This window comes from Abrus precatorius, unplaced genomic scaffold, assembly GCF_003935025.1.
Source record: "Abrus precatorius isolate BTA unplaced genomic scaffold, Abrus_2018 Scaffold7, whole genome shotgun sequence".
In the NCBI taxonomy this organism is placed as follows: Eukaryota; Viridiplantae; Streptophyta; class Magnoliopsida; order Fabales; family Fabaceae; genus Abrus; species Abrus precatorius.
This window is the reverse complement of record NW_020874417.1, coordinates 16,290,426-16,316,753: the sequence shown is the minus strand read 5'-3', so window position 1 is coordinate 16,316,753 and position 26,328 is coordinate 16,290,426. Positions and strand designations below refer to the sequence as shown.

General features: G+C 34.6%; 1 protein-coding gene across 1 annotated transcript; it reads right to left on the bottom strand.

The window, feature by feature from the left end:
• Positions 1-7,177: 7,177 nt before the first annotated feature.
• Positions 7,178-22,399, bottom strand: LOC113873136 (inosine triphosphate pyrophosphatase). Its single transcript, XM_027511130.1, has 8 exons — positions 22,135-22,399; positions 21,783-21,847; positions 21,614-21,677; positions 21,504-21,513; positions 8,112-8,143; positions 7,899-8,011; positions 7,457-7,533; positions 7,178-7,367 (listed from the first exon to the last, which is right to left on the bottom strand). Exons 1-8 carry the CDS (start codon positions 22,259-22,261, stop codon positions 7,250-7,252), a joined length of 606 nt encoding a protein of 201 aa, XP_027366931.1. The 5' UTR covers positions 22,262-22,399; the 3' UTR covers positions 7,178-7,249.
• Positions 22,400-26,328: the final 3,929 nt, after the last annotated feature.

Genomic DNA, 26,328 nt, shown 5'->3' with positions numbered 1-26,328 from the left:
GAGAAAGGTGCACAATTCTTATGAAGAGGTCAGAACCCAATTTTGATGATAAGAAGCTGAAACTGGGCCTGGAAAACGTTGGAACGCTGCACTCGCGGTTTCTGACCTTGGTGCAGTATTTGGGCCATATCTCAGTCCATAGATGTCCGTTTAAGCCCATTCTAGTTGCGTTTTGAAGCTAACACCAGGGATATAATTTCTCTTCATATCATAAATCGAATCAAATAGATCTTCATGGCCAAAAATAACATGCAATATCTTCACGGATTCAGCATGGATGCTAGGCAGCAATTACAAGCATAACTTTTCCTCTAAAATTCAAATTTGAACAAATAAGGATTCCAGAGACAGTTATTGAGTAGAGGATTAATGTAATTAAATAAATAATTATTATTTTTTATGTTTTGACCCTTAAGAGCCTGTATTTAAATTTAGGGCAGCAAGCTGTAAAAGGTGGGTTGAGACATTAGGAGATTAGGTTTTATGTTTTAGGGTTTTTGTTTTCCTCTTCTTTTTCTCTTCAGTTTTTACCTTTCGTTTTCCTTCATTAATGGAGACTTAGACTTTCATCTAGTCCAAGGATTGAAAAAGGGCTGAGAAACTCTTGAGGATCGGTTTTGCAATTTATTCAACAATAAATTTGGTTTCATCTCTTCCTTCTTTCTCCTCTTGCTAATTATGATTTCGAATTGAAGTTCTTCATTTGGATTGATAATTGTGCAATTGTTTGATTACATATTATTTGGTTGATGTATGTAATTAATTCTTGAAGGAGTGTGAATTAGATTTTCAGGTTTGAGATCTAAGATTAATGGCATTGGTGAATTAAATTAACACAAATCGATTAGGTTCTAGAGGTTTCTGAACTTTGAGCGAATTGTGTGTTAATTGAATGATGGGGGTTCTCGTGTGAATGCTTAATTTGAATTGAGGTTTCATTTGAATTTAATATTAATCACTAATTTGTTGATTGATGCATCTCCTTTGAATCCGGTGATAGAGTGGTCGTAGTTTTTCTAAATTCTTGGATTAGAGTTTTTAATTCTTGTTAACTTTTGATTCTAATTAGTGTTATTCTATAAATCAAACCTCCTCTAATTTTATAATTGTATAATGTTATCATCGTTGGGAGATGACTCGAATTGCACCTCTTACTACATAATTTTTTATACAATTCAATTTTTATTAGTTTGTCTGAGCTCGACACTCGCGATCATAATTGAAGAAAGAGGAATCATATTGACTCTAAGTAAAAAAAGAATCCAAGAAGGGTATATATGAATTTCTCAAACCATGCCCAGGGTGCTTACTGTAAACCATATAAAGAGCACTTGAGTTTACATACACTTGTAGAAGAAGAAGACAAACTCAGAGGAAGAGAGGGTCATATAAATGTCTTCTACTAGATCACCATGAAGAAAGACATTCTTCACATCCATTTGATGGAGTGACTAGCCTTTAGAAGTTGCAACAGAGAGAATGATTCTATCAAGAATCATTTTAGCAACTAGAGGAAATGTCTCATCATAATCCATTCCATTTTATTACCCAAAGCAACTAACCGAGTCTTAAAACAGATGATAGAGTCATCTGAATTTAGCTTCATAGAATATACCCATTTATAACCAATGAGTTTAACATTAAATGGGCATGGAACAATATTCCATATATACAATTATCTTAAAGTACCTATATTTCATCTTGCATTGCTTTTTCTCCCTGAGAGTCTTTAATTGCTTGTATAGATTGAGTAGCATAACCCATAAAGGCACATTGAATAGATTGAGTAGCTAGTTTATAATGCCCTAGAGGAGGCAAATGGAAAAAACATACCCAACCAAAAAGTGTGAAGGTTATTATAAGTAGGTTGTACCTCATAGAGACAAAGAAAGGAGAATCAAAGTACAAAAGCTAAGATGAAAGATGATTGATCAAGTATACAACAGTGGACAGAGCTTCAACCTAAAGTTGAGAGAGAATAGAAGCCTATAGAAGCATTTATGTGACATCAAGTAAATGTTAATTCTTCCACTCTGCAACACCATTTTGTTGAGGCGTATAAGGACAAGAACATTAGAAAATAATACCTTTTTATTGTAAGTATTCCTAAAAGTCATGAGAAATATATTCCCAATCAGAGTCAGTAAGTAAAGTCAAGATATATGTATGAAATTGAGTCTCAATGTATGCCAGAAACATCTTAAACTTGCAAAAAAAAGCCTCAATTTTAGAATAGAGAAAATAAATCCACTTAAACTGACTATAGTTATCAATCAATGTAACAAAATATTTATACTTGACATGAGATAAAACCAGTGAGATACCCCAAATGTCACTAATGAGATTGAAACAATGAATAGCTCATTGGACAATAGATAAAAAAAGGAACCATATTGCTTTTAACAAGTTTACAAACAACACAATCAAATGAGGAATTAGAAAAAATAGTTTTATTACCCAATAATTGACTTTTCCAAAAATTAGACAAAACAATAGAATTTGGATTACCTAACTTCCTATGCCAATCCTCATACGGATTCAAAACACAATTACATATAAATGACAAAATATTAGATAAAGAAAGCTAAAGAGAAAATAATATGCCCACTTTAGACCTCCTCACAATTACTTTCTCTACCGCCTGATCCTACACATAACAACCAGCACTAAAGAAGTTAAAATTACAATTGTAATCTAATAATTGTTCAAATGAAAAGAAGAATTAATATTTCTAATAGTACTAATAGAAAGAGCATTACCATCAAAATTTTGAATGTTTTGGGTGTCATTGTAAGTTTGAACATTGTTAGAGGAACTAGTCATGTAGTTAAAGGCTCCAGAATCGACAAACCAAGTTGGAGAGATAATATTGGACTTATCCTGAATACCTAAGGCAGAAAGAGTGAATATTACTGATTGTTGTACGCTCTTTGAGATGAAGGCACTAGTGCTGAAACCTGCAAGAGCAAAGGTTTGGCATGCTGGAGTAGTAGTGGTATGAAAGGCTTGCACTAGTTATCACTTTGGTCAAATTGGACATTCTTTAATAATGTGACCATGGTACTTACAATAATTGCAAAAATTTCTTACTATAGTTGTGAGCAATATGGCCAAATTTCTTACAGGTAAAAATATTGAACATGTCTCGTATCTTAACCATTCCTTTTATTATGAGCAAAATAAGCAACATAGATAGCATTCAAGACAACAAAGGTGTCAGTAGACATTGTCCCTTGAGTCAACAAATGTTGCTCTTCCCTAAGTAGTTCTTCAACACACACATTTAGAGAGGCGACTAGACTATGATTCAATAAAGTAGTGCACACAACTTCAGATTCAAGGCAAAAAACTTCAAGAGAAATTGGTCCCTCTTGCTAACTTCATAAACTTTTTGGATTTAAACGAGTAAGTCTATAGAATATCAACATGTAAAATAGCTGAATGTTCACTCTATAAATTTAGGAACCCAGAATAATAGTCTTGAATAGACAAATTTCCCTAGAGATAATTAGGAATGTCCTCCAAATGAAAGTGTTTGACAACATTGTCCTTGTTGTAAACACGCTTAAGGTGATCTCACATTTCTTTTGTAGTAGAAAAACAATGCATATTGTTGGTCATTTAAGGTTCAATAGAAGGTAGAATCTAGGTTATAATTTGAACTTCCTTTGTCTGTCATGCTTGCAATTCAACCTTGGTTGTTGGAGCAGGTGTAAATCCATTTACATGACCCCACAGGCATTTCCCTATCACAAACATATTGACTAACCAAGCAACATAATTTTTTCCAGTAAAATGAACATAGAAATGCTCTGCTTTCAAGAGCAAACGAAGATCAAAACACCAAAACTCAGTCCTTAAATGAAGAACAGGAGTGATATATCAAACGTTGTCATAAAAACACTAAGAGTGACACACCAGAGGACTGAGTATGTAACACTCCGAGTTTTGTAATCTATTTGATTATTAATATAATTGTGAAATTCTTATTAAATGTGCATTGATGTATGTGAATATATGGGTGTATTTGTAGATGAATATATATAAGTATAATTGTGGGTATTGATTATGGATTGATAGCTGGGTGTGTTTGAAATTGATTGAAAAATAGGCAAAGTGTGTGTTACAGGGGCATTCTTACTATAGCGAGAAGGCCCGAGGCGTAGGGCATGATTTTGTTGCGTTCTCGCTGTAGCAAGAGGCTCCTCGCTGCACAGAGAGGGCAATAGAGAAGGGTACATTTCTGAGTGCAGTCTCGCTATAGCGAGAGGGTCTCACTGTAGCGAGATTCTGCAGAAACTAGAGTGCAGATTCATCTGAGATTTTTGCTGCACCGAGAAGGGGTCTCGTTGTAGCGAGTGTTGCGACTCCTAGGGTATTTGAGAGGTTTAGGGTTCGGGAAACTCATTTTCCCACTCTTTCTCTTGATCCCTCTTTTGATTCTCTTAATTCTCATCCTTATTTAACTTATTAAACTGTCTCCAAAGTCGTTTGGGTGCAAGATCAAAGGTTGTGGTTGTGTTTTGGACGTTTGGAGATAAGTTTTGTGAGTTAGGGTTTCAATTTTCGTCCCTTTCTTTTATTTTCTCGGTTTCTCATGGAGTTCTCCATGTATTTAGGATGAAAATCCGTGTGGGAAACGTTTCCATTGTTGATTTCGTGTTAGGTCTTCAATCCGAGGTAAGGGAAGACTCTACCCTATCTCTTGTGCTTAGAATTTGTTGGTATGGTTATGTATTAGAATGTGAGTGATTGAAACATAGGAAGATGTGTGTTTTAATGAAAATGATTTGATTTTAGTGAGATTCAAATAGAAAAATTGTATGGAATATAATGTGGTTGATGTTGAGTAGTGTGAACGAATTGATTGATATAGGATTGTGATGAAAATATTGTGTGTTTGAGTGTAATATAGCTGAATATGTGTGGACATGCCGTCTGTTAATGATGAATAACATGAAATGGTTGAAAGTGTGTGAAAAATGGCATGTTGATTGTAATTTTGATTGTTTTGAAAATGTTAAAAACTATGAATGGTTATAGCGATACACTGAGGGTGTAGAAGATGGAGGTGATAGAAATACCTTAAGGAAGAAAGTGTGGCGGTGACACCAACAGTGAGCGTGGGTGCAACACAGGCCATACACTCTCCTCCTGACTCGGCCTCTGACTAACACCTTTACTTGGAGGCCCAGTACCGCACATGTATCCGTGGAATGAGGGCTATCTGGTGACCATCCATATGGTGTGAAACTGAGCAAGTTCCTGAGGTTGAGGGCATTAGGAATCTGTGATCACAGTGTCACAGTGAGCTCGCGGTGTTTTATGTGAGTTGTTTGATGGTGCAGTGAGCACACCTGTGTGTGAATGAGAATGGAATGATAAAATTATTATCTTACACTAGTTGATCCATGATTTAAATTATGTTAGAAAATGTGTGGAATGGGCGAGGTGAGACTCTATGCTTGTGTATGTGTGTGTGATAGTGTAGAGTACTTACCCTTATATTTAATTCTCAAGTAACCAAGACGATCAACACCAGGCTTAGTGAAGGGGATGGATGAAATTGCTATAGGACTTAGAAAATTTATATTGAAAACTATGATGTATTTATAGGTCCTATAACAATGACTTGATTCAAAATTTTTAATACATCATTATTTTGAAATACTTTATTGAACTATGTATTGGGAACCCTTTTGATGAAAATTTTTATTATTCCATTTTATTGCAAAATGAATTTATTTTGAAAACTAAATTAAGGTGTTACAGAGTACCAAACAAATGTTAAGAAACTTTGACTTCTTCCTTTTTTTCATCGTACTCCTTTATATAAATAATATAAAGTTGATTTACAATAATTAATTACAATTAATTATCGTTTACATTTATTGATTCTACACAAACTATTTTAGGGATTCTAAAAATATACAAATAAACAGGGGTTGATTCTTTTCTTAACTATTACAACAAATAATAGGAAATATAGGTCTACATAAAAAACATTTATAAGCACTGAATAAGATTCTCTGCTATCTGAAAAAAAGTTTTGGATAAGACATTGTCTTTAAAAAGGAAGAGTCTCTCGCCTTAAAGGTATATATAAATATTGACTATACAAGTTCCATTGTAGATAGAAGATTCACTTTAGGATATTGTAAGTTTCAAGGAAAAAATCTAGTAGCGCAGAAGAATAAGAAACAAAGTATTGTGGGATAAAGTTAAATTCAAGCTATGGCTTAAAGAATTGTGTGACTTTTATGGATGAAAATAAATATTGACAACCTTAAATTAAAATTCGTTAGTTCTATGAAACTATTATGTGATAACAAGTCCACTGCCAACATTGCCCATAATTAATATGATAAGACAAAATATAGAGAGATTGTTCTACGTTTCATTAAAGAGAAACCAGACAATGATCTCATCTATAACTTCTGTCCCTTCATGAGATCAACAAGCAAATATGTTTACTGAAGGATATAAAATTAGTAGCATATAATCTTATAATATGATGGATATCCATTCATCAGGTTGAGAAGGATTGTTGAAAATATTTCTTAATTATTAAGATTTAGTTATTGTTATTATTTTTGTTATTCTTTCTATGATTTCTAAAAGATAATCTTATTGTATGATTACACTCCTAATATACATGTAAATTATAACGTATAAAGAAATATTATAATTCATAATTTCAAGCGTATATAATTATTCGAATCCATTTTGTTTAATGTACCTTGCTTTTGATCTAAAGAACATATTGAGCAGAAAGAGCATAAAGAACGTTGTAAATGTTACTACACTCATACAATAACTGATATTTGGATGTGATGACCAATTAGGAGTTCGAATCCCCTTCATTTTGTTGTCGATTTCCTCATCCAACCATTAAAATTATCATAATAATTTTTTAAAATTATTTATGCTTTCAAAATTTTCAATGGGCTGTGTCAATTTCCCCAAGAAAATGGAGAGAATTCACTTTTCTCTTTGCCAATCGAGTTAAGACAACAAATTCTCACATTAATTTTTAACAAAAAGAAAACATCATAAACTCCTATTTTTTTGGTCGGGTATGATTTTATATTTTAGGTTTTTGTTCTTTTGCAACTTTATAAAGAAAGCATCATTATGTTTAAATGATTTCCACATTGTTAGAAATTGTTTCCCTTCAATTTCAGGGAATGTCTAATAAAGAGCCTGTAGCCTATATAATCTACCACTATGGCAACATACAGCATAACTCTCAAATGTCCTTGATCTGAAATGTATATCCAGCTTCAGCAAAATGAGATTTCACCAGTGCAAGAGATTTTGAGCGGTGAGAAATTTTATTCTTTTCTTCTTTGGCCATCTCTGCATATCTGCAATGCGTAAATGAAATAAATTAGCATTTGCAAGTAACTATGAAACATTTGAATAAAACATGACATGAAAGAAGGGCCAGAAACACGTTTGGTCATAGCCATCAGGTTGAAAAACAGGGTCCCATCCAAAATCATTAGGTCCTCTTGGAGGAACAATCTTCCCCTGACATAACAGCATAAAATGAGTTAGCCCTACGTATTAAATACTTTCTATTACATGATGTTCATATTAGGTGTGTAAATTGATCAACATTCTTCAAATTTGTTCAACTTTGAAACGTAATTATGCTAGCATCTCCTGAAGTTACATACATACACACCCACGTTTCATGTTTAACACACTAGTAAATTTTCCAGGTGGAAGAATAAATACATTCATTATCACCATTATCATCATCTTCATTGTACTCCATAAAATTTACCCATTTATGTAACTAGTGAAACACCTTTCACTCTCAATTTTAACGGGTAATTCAAAGAGATACCATAATTACAATTGGCAAACAGCAGAGGGATTCAAAGGGATACCATAGTTTTTCCAGAAAATGTGACAGGTTCACTATCTGGACCAAGTGCAAATGAAAATACACATAAGGCATAAGCTGACTTATCATCGTATGCCATCAATAAATTGTTGAGACCTGGAAAATGAATCAGAGGAATGAGTGAATCAAATTTAGCAAGGTATCCTGAAACCAAAGTACTAAAAACTAATCCAAAATAATGCAGTTAAGGCAGAACCTTCATGACCAATCTTCTGCAGAAACCATTTGCTGCATGATTTATTAAAGCAATTAGACAATGATCACTGGGAGTACATAAAAAATCCTGTTGCATCCTAATACTGATAATGAATGTGAGAAACTCACTTGCAAAATATGTATGTAACTATACATGTATTCAATGAAAGTAGCCAACATGGATTAGAATATTACACAAACATCTAGGCTTAGGAAATGGATAAATATAACAAATGACCGCCCAACCTACAGAATCACTTGACACATAAATCAGCAAGAGATTTATAACTAATACAAATTACATACCTCCTTTATTTTACCGAAATAGAACACAGCTACCCATTTACCGCAGCATCAAATATTTTGGGGATGGGAGGGAAATAAAAATAATGTAGTTATAAACCAAATCTAAAAAGGAGAGAGAGTATATCACATTAATAATTGAACTCCAAGTCCAATAAAAACAAGATATTTATAGGAATTTTAATTGGCAATAATTGTAGAAAATGCAAATATGTCCAGGGAACAGAAATAAAAAAGGACCATTTAACAAAGTTTTAAGCTTTTATACAATTCTAGTATTGTAGAAACAAAAAATTGTAATAAATCATTTCTGGAATACTCTAATGAAAATAGTAAATATTCTACTATGCTGCAACAATGACATCAACAAAATCCTATCCTCAAAATAAATGCCTAAAAAGTTAAAGAAAATAGAAAAACACGTTGATTATTTAACAAAATTAGACAGTTAGGAAATTAAGAAAAGGACAAATCAGACCCATGCTACAAGCCTCTCTTTATAGGTTTATTGCTGCATTTACAAGAAATAAACTCTTGCATGCGGCAATCTGATAGGAATTGATTATATTATTGAATTAAAAGAACAAACGCAGAGAATAACCCTGGTAGTACAGCAAATAGCAATGGATAACAGGAAGAAAACCACTGGTTAAAGAATGAAACTCCTATGGCAACAGCCACCTCGAATAACCTCCTTGATAATTTCTGCCTTCTGCCCTCTGTTCATCCTCCATATATCCCCTCTTCTCAGCTGCATCTTTCCTCTCTCTTCTCCTTGCCATGTAAGCTAATTTTAGTCTGTTAGAATCTTGCATAACGGCCTCCTTGCTCACCTTTCCCATTTTACCCCTCCTTTGATGTCTTTAATGGGAGTCCAATTGGCTTAGACCCAACAATACCCTCTCCATTGATGAACTTTGTCCTCAAGGTTGAAATGTGGAAATATAGCCTGCAGCAAATCAAATTCCTCCCAAGTACTATCTTTTTTAGGTAAATTCCTCCATTTAATCAAAACCTCCCAGCGACCATTCAATAATTTCTTGGCATCCAGCACCTCCTCAGGCTCAACCTGCAGCTCCAAGTTCTCTATTAAAAGTGGCAGCAATGCTTGGCTAGCTTGGCTGGTAGGGGGGGGCCTCTTGAGTTGGAACACATGAAAGACGGGATGCAAACGTGATGATTCCAGCAGCAAAAGTTTATAAGCATCAGCTCCTATCTTTTCTTCCACGTGAAAAGGGCCATAAAATCTGGGACTCAATTTTTCATTGATCCTCTTGGCCAACATTTTCAATTTTTATAGTCGGGCCTTTAAATATACCATATCCCCAATCTGGAATTCCACTTCTCGTCGTCTTTTATCCGCTTGTTCCTTCATTCTCATCTGTGCTCTCATTAAATGTTGCTTGAGCTCCTCTATGATACTATCCCAAAACCATAGCAGCTGGTCCACCTCAGCAACAACAGTGCTGTCCCGACAACAGGGAATAACCATGGGAGGATCACGGCTATCAAGTGCTGTGAAGGGAGTCATCTAGATGGAGGCATTGAATGATGAATTAAACCAACTCCCTCCACAGTAGCCATTTCACCCATTGACGAGGGTGGTCATTCACAAAACACCTCAAATACGCTTCAATAGTGCGGTTAGTCACTTTCGATTTGGCCATCCGTTTAAGGATAATATGTAGAACTGAATTTCAACCTCGTGCCCAAGAGACAAAATAGCTCCTTCCAGAATGAACTAATAAAAATTCTGTCTTGATCCGAAACTATGGAATTGGGAAATCCATGTAAATGCACAATTTCTTTCACAAACGCTGTTGCTACCTCCTTAAGTACGTATGGATGGAGTAAGGGAATGAAGTGGGCATATTTGCTTAATCTATCCACCACTACCATAATGTTGTCCGCTCCCTTCGTTTTTGGTAATCTGCCAATAAAATCCATCGAGATATCGTCCCACACCTGCACCGGAATTGGTAGAGGCTGAAGGAGCCCTGCTGGCTTCAAGGTTTCCTACTTATTCTGTTGACACATCTGACAATTAGCCACAAACCTCTCGACGTCTTGTTTCATCCTAGTCCAATAGAAAATCATAGCCAACCTCTTGTAAGTCCTTGTCACTCCAAAATGGCCACCCCAAGGAGACGCATGGAATTCCATCAACAATAGTGGAATTCATGCAGATTCCTTAGACAGGACCAGCCTCTGCTGAGACACTGAGTAGTGTGGGTAGGAACTAGGGTGTATCACCACTTGTTGCATAATTCCCCTTAAAAGCTCATCTCCCAAAACCTCTTCAGCCAGTTCTACTAAATCAGAGTTGGTGACCACTGATATGACACTATAATTCATTATTCGGGACAATGGTCTGCTGGCTTGTTTTCTAGCCTAGGCTTGTACTGAATTTCAAAATCAAAACCCATTGATTTGGTTACCCACTCGTTGCTCTAATAAGAATTTCAGACTCTTTTGATCAGTCCGAATAATAAAATGATGGCTAGCAGATATTGTCGCCACTTCTGAACAGCAAACACAATTGCCATTAATTCACGTTCATAAACCTATTTCACCTTATCCGGTCCAAGAGAGCTTAACTAAGAAAGGCCAAGGGTTTGCCCTGTTGCATTAAAACTGCCCCTAATCCATACCCTGAAGCATCAATTTCAACCATGAATGGTAAATCAAAGTTTGGCATTGCTAAGGTTCGCAGCACCTCAATTTCCCGCTTGAGCTTCTCAAATGCTGCTTGTGCTTCCTCTGACCATTTGAAATTATTTTTCTTTAGTAACTATGTTAAGGGTTTAGCAATAATTCCATAATTTCGTACAAAACGGCAGTAATACCCCGTCAAGCCCAAGAAGCCTCCTCAAACTGCGAATGTACTTAGGTTCTGGCAACTGTCTCATTGCAGAGATTTTTGCAGGGTCAGCAGAGATTCTAGCTGAGGAAATTACATGCCCAATATATTCTAACTTTGATTCCCCAAAACTGCACTTCTTGCCGTTGACCCACAGTTCTTGGTTTTTCAATAGCTAAAGAACTAAGCACAAATGATCAATGTATAAAGCGTAATTTGCACTATACACTAAAATGTCATAAAAAAACACTAATATAAATTTACGTAAATAAGGTTTAAAAATCTGCTTCATCAATGCTTGAAAGATTGAGGGAGCATTGGTTAATCCAAACTGCATTACCACATACTCGTAGTGCCCTTTGTGTGATCGGAAGATGGTTTTAGGGATGTCCACTTTATGTAAATAAGGTTTAAAAATCTGATTCATCAATGCTTGAAAGATTGAGGGAGCATTGGTTAATCCAAACGGCATTACCACATACTCGTAGTGCCCTTTGTGTGTTCGGAAGGCGGTTTTAGGGATGTCCTTTGGCCTCATACGTATTTGGTGGTAGCCGGATTTCAAATCGAGTTTTGAAAAGGTGGTTGCCCCCTAACTCATCCAACAGTTCTTCAATGACTGAAATTGGAAATTTGTTTGGGATGGTGATGCTATTAAGAGCGCAATAATCCACACAGAAACACCAGCTACTATCTTTCTTCTTAACTAGAATCAGTGGGCTAGAATAGCGACTAGTGCTCGGCCTGATCATTCCTGCTGCCAGCATATCCCTCACAAATTTTTCAATCTCTTCTTTGCGTTGATGCGGCTGTCGATAAGGGCGAATGTTAGGAATTGTAGCTCCTTCCTTCAAAATGATGGCATGGTCACACTCGCTCTACGGTGGCAGGGAAGTCCCTTTCTTGAATAGCTCACCAAACTCTCGTAATAACTCCTTCATAGCCTCAGGTGCGGAAATTGACATCTGAGTGGGTGCTTCAGAGCAGCTCACAGTCAGCATGCCCAACTCCACATAGTAAGCTTCTACCCCACCCCGAAGTTCCTTCCTTATTGCCTTTAATGAAGCCACAGTTCTCGACAACCCCACATCCCCTTTTATTTCAATAATCTTTCCATCTTTTTGCACTTCAATCAAGTGTTGTCGCAGATCAGCACTGAACTCCCCTAGACTTTTGAGCCACTCGTATGCCAGGATCACATCCTCACCCACCAAGTCAAATAGAAAAAAGTCCTGCACTACTTGTAAGTTGAGTAGTTCCAACATGACCCCCCTACAAACCCCATGACTTCCCAACCTCTGCCCATCCCCTACCTCGACGAAGTACCCTCTTGTAGCTTCCGTTTGTATATTCAGCTCCTCCACTAGTCTCGGAGATAAGAAATCATGGGATGCGCCGGAATCCATCATTACAATCACTTTCTTGCCCTAAATGGTTCCCCACAGCTTAAATGAATACTTGCAGGTCATCTCCACAATACTGCTCGTGTTTAGCTGAAGATTCACTTCCTCCTCCTCCTCTTCCTCCACGGAAACTCCACCCTGGTCCGCCTCCTCTTCTCCTAACAAGACCATGTGTAGCTGCTTGTTGAGGCAAACATGGCTGGGGGTGAACCTTTTGTCACAGCAAAAGCAAAGGCCTCTCTCTTTTTCATTTTCCTCCTCTTCGGTCAGCTGCTTGAACCCTAGACCTCTATGATTTGAGCTCGAAGGCGTGAAAGGATCAAATGAGCTATTGCAGTTCCCTTGGGCCTCGACCCAACCTCCATTAGTGCGAGCTGGGACCCAAAACCCTGAGGGTGAGTTGGGCTCCCGTCTCCCTGCCCAGTTTATTGTAGTCATTTCTTGGGCCCCTCCTCTTAAGGCCCAATGTTACTTAGGACCTGCTTCCCTTAACCGAAGGCCCATAATAACACCTTATTCTTCTCTTCTACCTTCTGTGCCAACTCCATGATTGTGCTTAAGTCTTCGAAGTCCCGCAACCTCACCTCAGCCTTGATTTCCTCCTTCAGGCCATTAAGGAATGCCCCTATCATAAATTCCTCGTCGATATAATGCAGTGGGGCAGAGAACAACTCGAACTGCTCTCTGTATTCAATCACTGTTCCCCTCTACCTTAACCCCATTAGAGCTTTGTAAGGGTTCTCTGACAACGACGATCAAAAACGATCCAATAACCCTTGCCGAAAAATGGGCCACATGGACGTCAGAACTCTCGATTCCCACCACTGATACCAATTGAGTGTTTTTCCCTCCAAGCACACTACTGCGGTTTCCACCTTTTCTGCCTCAGGGATGTTGTTTATCTCAAAGTACCTTTCTGCTCTGTTCACCCACCCATAGGGGTCCTCTCCAACAACGTAGGGTACCTCGACTCGCTTCACTCGTTCCTCCCTTCTCCAGCTCTCACCATTTCCTCCTTGATTACTATTCTCTCCTTCCATTTCTGCTCGGACCACTCACAAAGTTGTCTCAAACCTCGCCGTCAACATCGCATCCATTTGCCTCTAAAATTCCTCCTGAATGGAGGCTTGCATGCCCTCCAATTAACGCTCGACATTCTCCAATCGATTCTCCATTTGTGTGGCTACCATCAGGCACTCCCAGGATTAGGAACTCTGATACCAGCATGATAGGAACTGATTATATTATTGACTTAAAAGAACAAACGCAGGGAATAACCCTAGTAGTACAACAAATAGCAATGGATAACAGGAAGAAAACCAGTGGCTAAAGAATGAAACTCCTCCTATGGCAACAGCCACTCCGAATAACCTCCTTCATAATTCCTGCCTTCTGCCCTCTGTTCATCCTCCATATATCCCCTCTTCTCAGCTGCATCTTTCCTCTCTCTTCTCATTGCCACATACGCTAATTTGTTAAGTCTATTAGAGTCTTGCATAATGACCTCCTTGCTCACCTTTCCCATTTTACCCCTCCTTTGATATGTCTTTAATGGGGGGGTCCAATTGGCTTAGACCCAACACAATCTATGAAGCATTGACTCCAACACGGACACCGGACACAACACAGACCTCAGACACAACATCGTCCATTGCAGAAGGAAGGAAACGAGGGAGTTTTGTAGCTGGGACATAAATATGCAAAGGAAAAGTCTTTTAATCTTTTAACCAATTTAATTTTTTTTAAATATAATCTTTGGTGTTGAAGCAGTGTCCCACCGTGTCTAACCATGCCAGAGTTGTGCCTAACGTGTGTTTAAGCAGCCAAAAAATATTTTTAAATTCTAACACTTGCAGAACGATGTCCAACACGCATCCAGGCCGTGTCGCACTAGTGTCGAGCATTCAGACACTCCACTACATAGAGGTATCTATGCTTCATAGGCAGCAATTAATACCTCGAAACCATATTAGACTTCCATTCATTGTAGTTATTAAAGTATTCAAAGCTATGCACCAGGCATACATGGTCAATATTGTAGGTGCAATTCTCAAGATATCCTTTTAACATACTCCTTGGGTTGACTTTTATCAAGTTTTCAATTTCCCAAGTCACCTTTTCCCTCTTGACAGAACGGGCACAAAGCTCCACAAATTAGAATTGATCAATCAATAGTGCCTTTAGTACAATGGATGGCAGTGCCAAACTTGACCCAGTTTACTTCTTGCACTCTTGGTGTTTACAAAAGTCAAGCTCCACAGTTTCATGATCACTGTCAGGCTATGGTTGCTCAATATAGACATTCTTGTCATCAGATGCCCTAAACAAATGGTGCTAATATTTGTTAAAAGGCTATCTTTACTTTTGCTCAAAAACTATTTACTAAGCATGCTCAGTGAATAGCTTCACTGACTAAGAAATCAAATGCTAAGCTGAGTCCAAGGTTTTATGGGTCGTTTCAGATATTGAATCTCATTGGCCAGGTAGCATATACATTACAGTTACCTAAACATAGTCATATCTACCTTGTTTTTCATGTGTTTTTCTTCAAGCCAGCAGTGCATCATGCCACCACATTGCAACCTTTTATGTTGTCAAAAGAACATGTTTTGAATATAATTCCAGCGGGTGAGTTAGAAGTCCTTCTCAAATGGAAGCAGCTCCTAGATTGTGAGAATAGCTGGAAATCTGCTGCCACGATCAAGAAGTTTTCCCCGGTTTTCACCTTGAGGACAAGCTTGTTCTTAGAGGAGTGAGTATCGATAGGTTCACAAAGGTGTACCATAGAAAGAGATGGAAGGGAATAGGCGAAAAATTGAATAAATAGCCATTAAGTGAGTATGCCAACTATAATTTTTGTCTTAGTCACTGTTATAAATAAGCATATGAGGGATTATTGAGTATGTTTTTGTAATTGATAATCGGAATGGTTGGGAGAGTGGAGTTCTCTCAAATAACTCCGATAATAATCAATGTATCATTTTCACCTAAATTCTAAATCACTATCTACATGGTACTGGTTTTGGAAATAGGGTGCTCTGAATAAAAATTCAAGAACTCTTCTATACATTTGTACCAGTTCTATCACCTTATCCTCAAGGTGAAAATCTGAAAACACCCCTTGGATCACGACAACTAATTCTCAACTATTCTTACAATCTAAAGTTGCCTCCATTTGAGAAAGATTTTTAGCTCACCTTGGGAAGATGTCATTGTATCCAATGGCTGTTCTGGGATTACCTTAAGAACATGCTCATCAAACAACTTAGGAGGCAGAGGTTGTGTTGTGGCAAGATGCATAGCTAGCTTGAGAAGAGACACATGAAAACAAGGTGAATACCACTATGTTCAGGTAGTTACAACTTATATACCACTTAGCCAATGCAATCCAAGATTTGATAGGTCTCATAAAACCTAAAACTCAACTTAGCACGAGAACTTGTATCTAGTGATCATAATCTGTATGAATGCAATTTCAAGAAAACTCAATCATCCACTTGATAAACCATGTCACATCTATGTTTATTAGCCTACAACCTATTTTGGTCTATACCTTGTACAAATTGCCTCTTAAATCTTTCAATACCTCATCTCATTACTGTTGCAACTGATTCACACTTTCCACTTTAGATAGAAGAGTAGTGCCCTATAAAAACAAAGGAAGATCACACCCATATAATGCTTTAAAAAGAGTTATCTTCGCAAAAGCACTGTAATTTGTGGTGAACTAGAACTCAACCGAACTCAACAAATCCGGCCAGTTCTTGGATTTTGACCCTATCATGCAATGTAAATATGTCTCCAAACAACAATTCACTTCCTCTATTTGACCATCCATTTAAGGGTAATACACAGTACTAAATTTTAGTTTTGTGCTAGCCTGCTTGAACAATTCTTTCCAAAATATCTAAGAAAGACCTGATCGTGATCAAAGACTATAGTTGAGGGATACCCTTAAAGTTTGACAATTTCTCACACAAAATGCTAAGTCACATCAGCAACAGAGTAGGAGTGACTGAGGGCCAGAAAGTGAGCATATTTAGTGAGTCTATCCATCGTTACTAAGATTGTATCCTTCCTTCTAACCTTGGGTAATCCTCCAATGAAATCCATCAATATATCCGAACAAACCTATATAGGAATGGGCAGTGGCTATAACAATCCTGTAGGAGCAAGAGTCTCATTCTTATTGCATTGGTAAATCTCACACTGTATCACAAACTCCTTGATTTCTCTCCTTATCCTCTTAAATGTTCTAAAATATGCAGCATGACAACGAGTAGTGGATGCATGTAATTTCCTTATAATCTCTTGGATTCGTGAAAAATGCCTTGGTAATACCAGCTTCCAATGGTAATACAGTTTCCCCCTGACAACTCAGTGTGTATGTGCTTTAGGATCCACCAATAAGTCTTGCATTAATGCATACAATCGAGCGTCCTTTTAAATTTCCAGTTCTCAACCCTCCCACTCTTCTGTTTGTAAAATTGACATGGCAAAGAACATAACCTTCCAAAAAAGAGCATCAGCTTCTATATTTTCCTTGCCTAGCCTATATAGTATTCCAAAATCAAATCTGAAAAGCTTGGAAGCCCATTTAAATTGTTCTTCCATCAACAAATGGAACAACCTCAATTTCATTAATGAGTGGTTATGATATATTAGGAATTGTTATCTTAAATTGAATTTTTAGGAATAAATAAGAATTCTTTAAAGACCAATTAAGTAACAATTTTAATATTAACCTTAGGAAATTTAAGACTTGAAAACAGCCATGAACTTGACATGTAAGCTTGGACAAAGACACACTAGTTTAAGAATCAATTAAACATGTTTTGAGAGACAATCTTAGGACCAAACCAAAGGAAGAATCGGTGCATCCATAGGGATCATAAAGCACTTAGGAAAACTAAATTCAATGGGACTTAAGTGCAGCCCAAAAATTCACATGTAACCTTCGGCAAAGTTTGGTTGAATTGAACCTTGTGTGCAGCCAAAAAGGTGATTTAGGAGCCTTAAAACCGTGCCAAGCATTGGCTAAATAAGAGCCTTATTGAGCACAAAAGGTGATCTAAAGTAAGTCAAATGAGAAACTTGTTATCATGGCACAAAAATGTGACCAATCCTTAAGAAATTGCAATCCATGTTGACGTGAAAATGGCCAAGAATTTATGTCAATTGGAAAACAAGCCAAGTTCAGCCACCTTCACACATCCAAATTCTAGAAGAAATCATCCAAGTATAAGCTTATTTATCACAAAAGAAAAGTCTAAGTCAAATAAGTAATCTCCACCATAATGACCAAAAATGATGACAAGGAAACATATTTTTTACCCATGAAGTGATGTTCAGAATTTAGCTTGGAAAGAAAATAAAACTATAGCACTTTACACGTCTAATATCACGTCAAACATACACCTAAGTGGCATATAGTCCTAGTCTTTTTCTAAACCAACAAAAACATCATTTTCTCACCAAACATAGCTAGAAGTGTCACTAGCAGTGGGTAAAGTACTGCACTATTCTAACATGGACTAGAGCATACCAAGACTAATTGGAATGTGTATCACTAGAAGTGACCACATAAATTGATAATGTTAATGTGCACTATGAATATATGATCCCGTGATGATTAATGTACCATGTGTCACTGTCTAGATTCCAGGTATGGAACTTACAATCATTCAATCATAAAACATAAAGTTAATTATAGATATCAATTATTCTACGGAGAAAATCTGAAAGAAGACTTGTTATGTAATGAATAATTGATTGTTCAAGTATAAATATTAGTTACTCGTGTCCATCGGTATTATATATTCCTTATGGAATAGTTTGAGTTGGATATACTCACCTTTCTGTATCTTATGTCTCTTTTGTGTAAACAATTGAGAGTAAAATGAATAACGGAGGTTCCGACATGTAATGCATGGTATTCTCTTTTGGGGCAGGTCAATGGGATTACAATCCGGTCAATCAAACCATTATATTCATAGGGAATGTGCAATATACTCTAGCAGAGATAGACAAACCCTATGTGCACCCATTGTAGTGATTGATCTATTGAGGGTTGAGATTCCTTTTTCCCTGAAGTGTGCTTTGCAATACCTAGGTTTTCAGATTAATAGACCAGGTTTTAGCAGTGGTTGTGGCTAGAAGAATGACGTGTTTGGTGATCAATTTGCCTTGAATAATGCATATATGTGTAGATAAGTTTGTTAGTATCTTAATTTAGGACTCCTTTCATTTTCTCTTTCATTGTATATATTTGCTAGAGAATAAGGAAGAGAAATGAATGTAAATATGACTTAGTATTTTATAAAATATTCACTATTGTATAATATATGTGTGGCTATGTTTTAAGTGATTGGTAATAGTGTGATGATTATTAGCATGTATGTTTTAAGATGACCATACATTTATGGACAACTTGAGGCATGTAGGAGGAAGCGAAGATGGCAAATCTTCAACTGTTGATGTAAATTACGATTGATGGAGGTGAGAACATTCTATTATCCATCTAGATGTAGAAAATGGATGAAGGGGCACTAGGAATTTGTTTCCTAGAAGGGTATTCAGACTATTCTAAGCCCAAAGGTAATGGGTGTCTCTAGCCTAGCCAGCCCAAGTATTAATTTTGATTGATTGGGTTGGATTATAGCTTTGAAGTTGATAAGGGTCCAAGTATCTTTTTGCTTTTACGTTCCTCTTAACTCACACTTGGTCTCTTGTAATAAGACCCAAGGAATAATAGGCTATTTTTCGACAACGACTACTCAAAATTGAAGGGTAATCTTCTGCAACATTGTACGTTTCCAACATCTAGTCCCATTGTCAGATTTGGTAGTGAAGCTGCTAGGAGGAGGGTATCAAGGTGCAGGTGTAATAGTAGGGAAGCTAGTGCCTGGGTGGCCATCTACATGTTGGGTTTGGGGGTTTATTTTGCATATTTGGTTACTAAACAAGGACTTGAATATTTTGAATAGTTCACAACACCGAGTGGAAACAATGGGGTATGTAGTAATGACTTCCAATATGTTGCAAGTGAATTATGCAAATGATAAGTTAAGAAGGATGGGACACAAACTCTTTATTGGCATGTGTCCAAGGAACGTTTCTATGATTAACATCCTCGTTTGGTTCTCCAAATATCAAACTATAAAATACAAGTTGTAAGAGATTCACAACAAATGAGTACAGGGGGTGTATGTTTCAAGTATGGAACAAAAGAACAAGCCACTCAGGAGGCAATCAATGATAAATATACAATGAAGGGATGATATGTTAACTGATTATCAAATAGGCTGGTACTGAAAAAGAAAAGGCAAGCTAAGCTCAGAGGGTACCCAATGCACAAACCCAAGCTTCTAGTGCCAATTGTAGTATACTGATCCTTGATATCAACCTGCAAGGCTGGACGGGATTCAGGGCTTTGTGTGTATGCATACAGGTTGTGTCTCCATTGCATTATGTAGTTATGAATCTCCAGGTAAACTCAAGCATCATAAACCTGGGTTGCTGAATTCATTATGTGGTGTTAACTAAAAGAAAGGTTCACAATTTGGCCTCTGATTATAAACAATTTGGAAAAAGTAGTGACCTTGCAGTACCAATTTTCAGCCAAGGAGACTTAAAAGGGACAAAAGTGACTGGATTTGATGAGGAGAAGTCACTAAGAATGTCACATGTAATCCTTGAGAAAAAGGTCAGTCAGCCTAGAGTTTCTGTTGCCTCTACACTTATGGAGAATGGTGATGTTCCTCAATCTGCTATACCAGAAACTCTACTGAAGAAGATAGGACGGGTCTACAATTCTGTGGTAATTATTCTAAGTAGGCATTTCTCCATCTTGTATGATTATAGTGGAAGGTTAAAATGGTTCGAAAGGTTTGCATCTGTTAACAGTGGTGCAGTCAAGATGGTAGGCCTTAATTTCAGCCTTGAGGACAACACTGCAGTTCTAGAGGGCGATAATGATGGGAACCAGGATAAAGGGCCTAGGTCAAACCTAAATAAAATGAGTAAGTTGGTTATAATTGGAGGAGTGTGTGTAGCATGTGAAGACTGAGGGGATATATAAGAAGAGAGTGGGATACATGAGAGGCAGCACTGCAATGGTTTGTTATGTAGCTGTTTAGTTAGGCAGTGAATGCATAAAGCATTACTCTGAAGGAGTCATAGGCTTTGGGCTGGTTAGGGTTTATCTCTCCTAGAATATTTGTTCTATAATTCACATTTTAATCAATACAATTTCTTCTATTTCTTATAATACATTTGAGAGTCCTATCAATTTCTCCCATTATGACAAAGCATTGGAATGACCAACTCCCAAATTCATGATTATTAAAGAGCTTTATTAACATTTCGATACAAAGTTACACAGTGCCTAGTCTGCATCGCTCCTGATGAGAGGAGAAGGAAAACCCTCCTAAGATTATTAAATATTAATTGACACCCTTCTGTCTTCTGTTAGAGAAAATCAAGAGAAGAATACAAATAGGATTGACTAACTCAATTTTGTTAGTCTCACTTTATCTATATTTATACCGAAAAATAAAGATCAATACAAGAAAGATAGGTCCAGCTCCAGCCCAGTAAAAAGAAAAAACTATTAAGCACATAATACAAAACACTCTTCATCAATTTCCAATCATATTTTCATTTTCAACCAAATTTAAGAATATTTTTCTCATTCTTTCCTTTATCATAGTATTATGTCAGAAACTACAATACAAAATGAATAACACATATATGAGGGAAACTAATATGACAAAAAGGAGAATAAAGATCACCTGAGAATGACGAGTAAGGGCGAAAGAGAACTTACATATAAGGCCCTGTAAAAGTTTAAAACATTCAATCAAAACCAGTGTCAGGTTGTACAGTGCCAGCTTTCATAGCATGAAAAGAAAATAACAAAAGTACATTGTAATTCACCTGGAAGACCCTTCAAGGCATTGAAACAGAGGCAAGTGTCTTCAACCAACACGGGTCCATTAACCTTGCCATAAATAAAACAAGTATCAGAAAAGGTTAGAAAAACAAACAAACCTAAAATAACACAAGCCTAAGTATGTATGAGAGAAACGGTAAATAAGTAAAGTACCTGAACAGCAGCCAGTCGAGCCTTCTCTTTGGAGATATCTTCAGGATCTCCTTGCATCTCTGGCACTGGAAAGTGCAGACAAACAAAGAAACAAATAAATAATAAAAATACGAAGTAGAATAAGGCTCTAAGATAACCTCCAAAGAGTATATGTTAGGTATTTGAAAGAACTCGCCAAAAACTTATAAAAATAGCTTATAATTCTCATAAGAAGCTCTTTTCAACTCATTCAAATAAATGTTATGATAAAATTTATGCTATAACTTATCAAATGATGAACAAGCAGAGGGAAATACAAAAAATGGAAAAACAATTGAAAAAGAAGAAGTTGGCGGGAAAGAGTGATTATTACAGTCAAGTTTGAGGGACTGAAAGGGAATAGATTGGCCCAAGATGGAACGAACTTCTTCGAGCTTTTTGGCATTGCCAGTGACAAAAGTAACAGGACGTGACAGAACAAACCCTCTTGCAGCAGCCATTTAACAAATCTTGTTGGATACTTTCTGCAGTGGCAATCGCTGAGAATATCAGAGAGACCCTTTGCTCTAACATAAAAAAATGGACTTGACTTGGAATTTATATTTATAATTTCACACACATCCGTAAGTACCTTTGTAGCGCCGATCCAAGGCCCACCAACGCAAAGCAGATATGGTGTGAATAAGTTTAAAAAATATATATAAATTTTTCAGATTTTTTTAACCAGCTAATTTTTTTCTTTCTTGTTTTTTTCCAAAAATTATTTTACTGAACGTATTTTAAAAAGAAAACACAGAAACATTACCAAACAAACTTAATGTTATGTTTGGATGGAATGTAAAATAGGAGAAAAAACCAAGTAAAAAAATGGAATATAAAACAGCAGAAAAGAACAAGTAAAAAACCTGTCGTTTAAACTGATACAAATAAGATAATGTTATTAGATGAGAAATGAGAAAATAAATGTTGTTTAAATTGATACAAATAAGAGAGAAATAAGTTTATGCTGGATGAAAAAGAAATTTAAAAAAAAAGATAGTTTATATTAAAAAATATTTTTAACAAAAATTAAAATTTTAATATAATAGTTTTTTAATTATGTAGTTTTTTAATTATACCATTTTGAGTGAGAAAAATAAATGACAAATCCTAGGTGAGAGAGCTTTTTAAAAAAAAGTTTAATTTATTTTATTACTTAATTTTTTACCTTATAAGCACTGGTGAACACTCAATCTTATAATGATTCTGTTTTTACATACACAATATTAAAATTAAAAATTTAAACTATTATCAAAATAATGAAAATTCTAGCGTAATAAAAGATATATTTAAAAAATAGAAATATATAATTTATTTTAATACTATTGAATAAATAGTATAACAATAATATCATTTCAGATTGAGAATAAATTTAAAATTATAAACAAATAAATTTAAAAAAAAAGGTTGAAATATTTTGATATATAATACTAATTTTTAGAAATTAAATAATTATATAAATAAATTTCATTATTTACATAAATAATTTCCAAATTATTGAAAATTTATTTTATTTATTACTCAACAATATTTAGTAACACATTTTTATAAAAATAATAATCAGAATTCTTGTTATTTAAAATAAAAAAAAAGTATAACAATTAACAATATTTTAAATGAAGTTATCGGCTACGATTTTAAAACATACATAAAAAAATTTAAAATCAAAAACCAAAATTTTATTAAAGACAAATAATATTAAATTTTAAAATGATATTGTTAGAATAGTATTTTTAAAAAATAAAAATTATTAAAGATAAATAACATTAAAATTTAAAATGATTTTATTAGAATATTTTTCTAAATGATTCAATATCAAATAGTACTCTATAGCAAAGTTTTATAAGAATATATAAAATATTTTAAACTAATCTAAAAAAATACTACATTAAATAATATTTATTTGAAAATAAATAGATAAATATATCTAAAAATAATAAAAATAAATTTCTTTTAAAAAATACAAATAAAATTTCCTTATAAATTAATATTAAATAATTTAATATTTAATAATTATGTTTAATTCAATATAAATTAGTTGTTGAAAATAAATATAATAAATTATTTTTTTAGTTAAACTGTCAAACTAATCAAATAAATTTTTTCTATTTTCTCTCTCTTACCTTTTTAGTCAGCCACGCACATGTAACCAAAAAGAAAATACATATTTTTTTAGGACTATTACTTTTTTTACTAGTTTTCATATATTTATATTTTAAAATTGAGTAAACTTTTAAATTAATTTCTAAATTTGTGAGGATCAAATAAATTGATTCTTAAAATTTTTACATAAACATGTTAATTTTTAACTTTATTAAATGTTAGACATTTTAATCTATTTAACTCTTTTTATAATAAGAGTGTTAACTTTTATTATTAAGTGACACATGAATTGTCAAAATAACATCATTTTTCTTTTATTCACCTTAAAATGATGTTATTTTTCTCCCCTTTTCACCCTTCAATCCCTAGCTTCATGGTTGATCATCTAGTTCCACCTTCACCTAAGTGACACCTACTTCTCCTAATAAGTTCTTCACTTACAACTCTTGCACTTCACGAAAGAGTTGTGCGCTCGTTGACCATTTAAAGACTAATATGAGAGAAGGAAAAGTTAAATTTTTCTTGAGATTTTCCCATTTTCAAACACTTAATCATTTAAAAATAATAATTTATGGCTTTTGGGGAGGCTAGTATACATATAAATTTTTTTTACCAATTTATATATAATACATAATTAAGTATTTATTTTGGGAAGCTAATTTTAAAATAAAATTTTATAACTTTTACAAATTAAGTTTTCTCAATTATCATTATCTTTATGTTCTTTTAGATAATTTTTATGAATAACAATAATTACAAATTCAGTATTAATAATTATTTAATTTCATCAAATTAATTTAATTTTTTATAAATTTTAATAATTTTTATAAATTAAGTCTAATTAATTATTTTTTTCAAAGTTATTCTTTTAGAAATATCAAATGTTATCAAAATAAATATATTTAACTCTCATTATTTGGTTTACTGTTACAAACACACACTGTACAGAAGAATGTAGCATGTTTTAAATTAAAAATAGGTAAGTGTACACACTGATTGTTATGTATATTAACTTTTTAATAATTTTTTCTTTAAATATATTTTAGTTTTTTAATACACATTTCATTAGGCATTATATGAAATTAATTAGTTAAATTATTTAATTTTATAAAATTAAGGTAATATTTTAAATAAATTTTAAATAGACATAAATATATAGATATATTGGTTGTTCAAATAAATTTTGTAAAACAATTAAAAATAACTATAAATATGGATTAAAAATATAATATGTAATAAATTTTACATATTAACAAATAAAATTAAAAATGAATGACTATAATATATTTTTTATATTATATTAATGTTATAACATAATTAACTTTACATATATTTAACACTCCAAAATTTTACTATTTTTAATTAAATATAAATCATATTAGTTCAATTAAATTAGAAATTTATATCATATGCAAAATTAAAGAAAGGAATACACTTATCAAAATTGACCCAAAAATAGAACAATTTATGGAAGAATTGGGTAATGCAAGTAAGGAATGATCCAAATTTTAGTAGAGATTAATTATTCAAATTAATTGAAGTGATTATAAACTATCTAAATGGCTTAATTTGTTTTTGGTCCTTATAAATATTGAGCATTTTGCTATAAGTTTTTATAAAAAATTTTGTTATAATTTAGTCTTTAAAAAGTTAAGAAATTAGGATTTAGTCCTTGCCATCAACTTTTTTATGTTAAGTGCTGAACTAGCTGATGAAATGCCAGCAGCTCAGCACTCTTACGTGGCACCACGTGACATGCCAGTCATTTAGTTTTTCATTTTTTATTATTTCAAATTATATAATTGCTAATAAGTTTCTAAATATATTTTACATAATTGTATACAAAGTCCTTTTAACTTTTTTCTTTCTTCTCTGCAACCCTCCCCCTCCCATCCTTATAACCCCCTTCCACCATCCTTTCTCGACCTTTGAGGTATAGGGAGGAATCCAGATTGTTGAGAAAATGCATAGCTTCTAATGTAAGTGGTTTGGTAGAGATGATTCTAGTTTAAGTGGTTTGGTAGAGATGCCCCTAAAAGTCATTGAGAAGATATTATTTACCGCACGACACAATCTTGAAAGGGTAAAGAAAAGGGGTTGGGAGAAAGGTGCTCGGTGATGGTGGCAAATGAGAGGAGTTGTCAAAAAAGAATGTGGAGAAGCGGTGGAAGTGGGGGAAAGGGGAGGGAGAATGGATTGTGGGGGAGGGGGTGGGGGTGGGGGTGGGGGTGGGGGAAAGGATTCTGGAAGGGGGTTGTGGGGGAGGGGAGGGGAAGGGTTGCAAAGAAGGAAAAAAAAGTCAAAAGAGTTTTTATGTAATTATGTAAAATGTGTTTAAGAATTTATTAACAATTATATAATTTTAAATAATAAAAAATAAATAACATAGCATACTACGTAGCGCCATGTAGAAGTATTGAGCTGA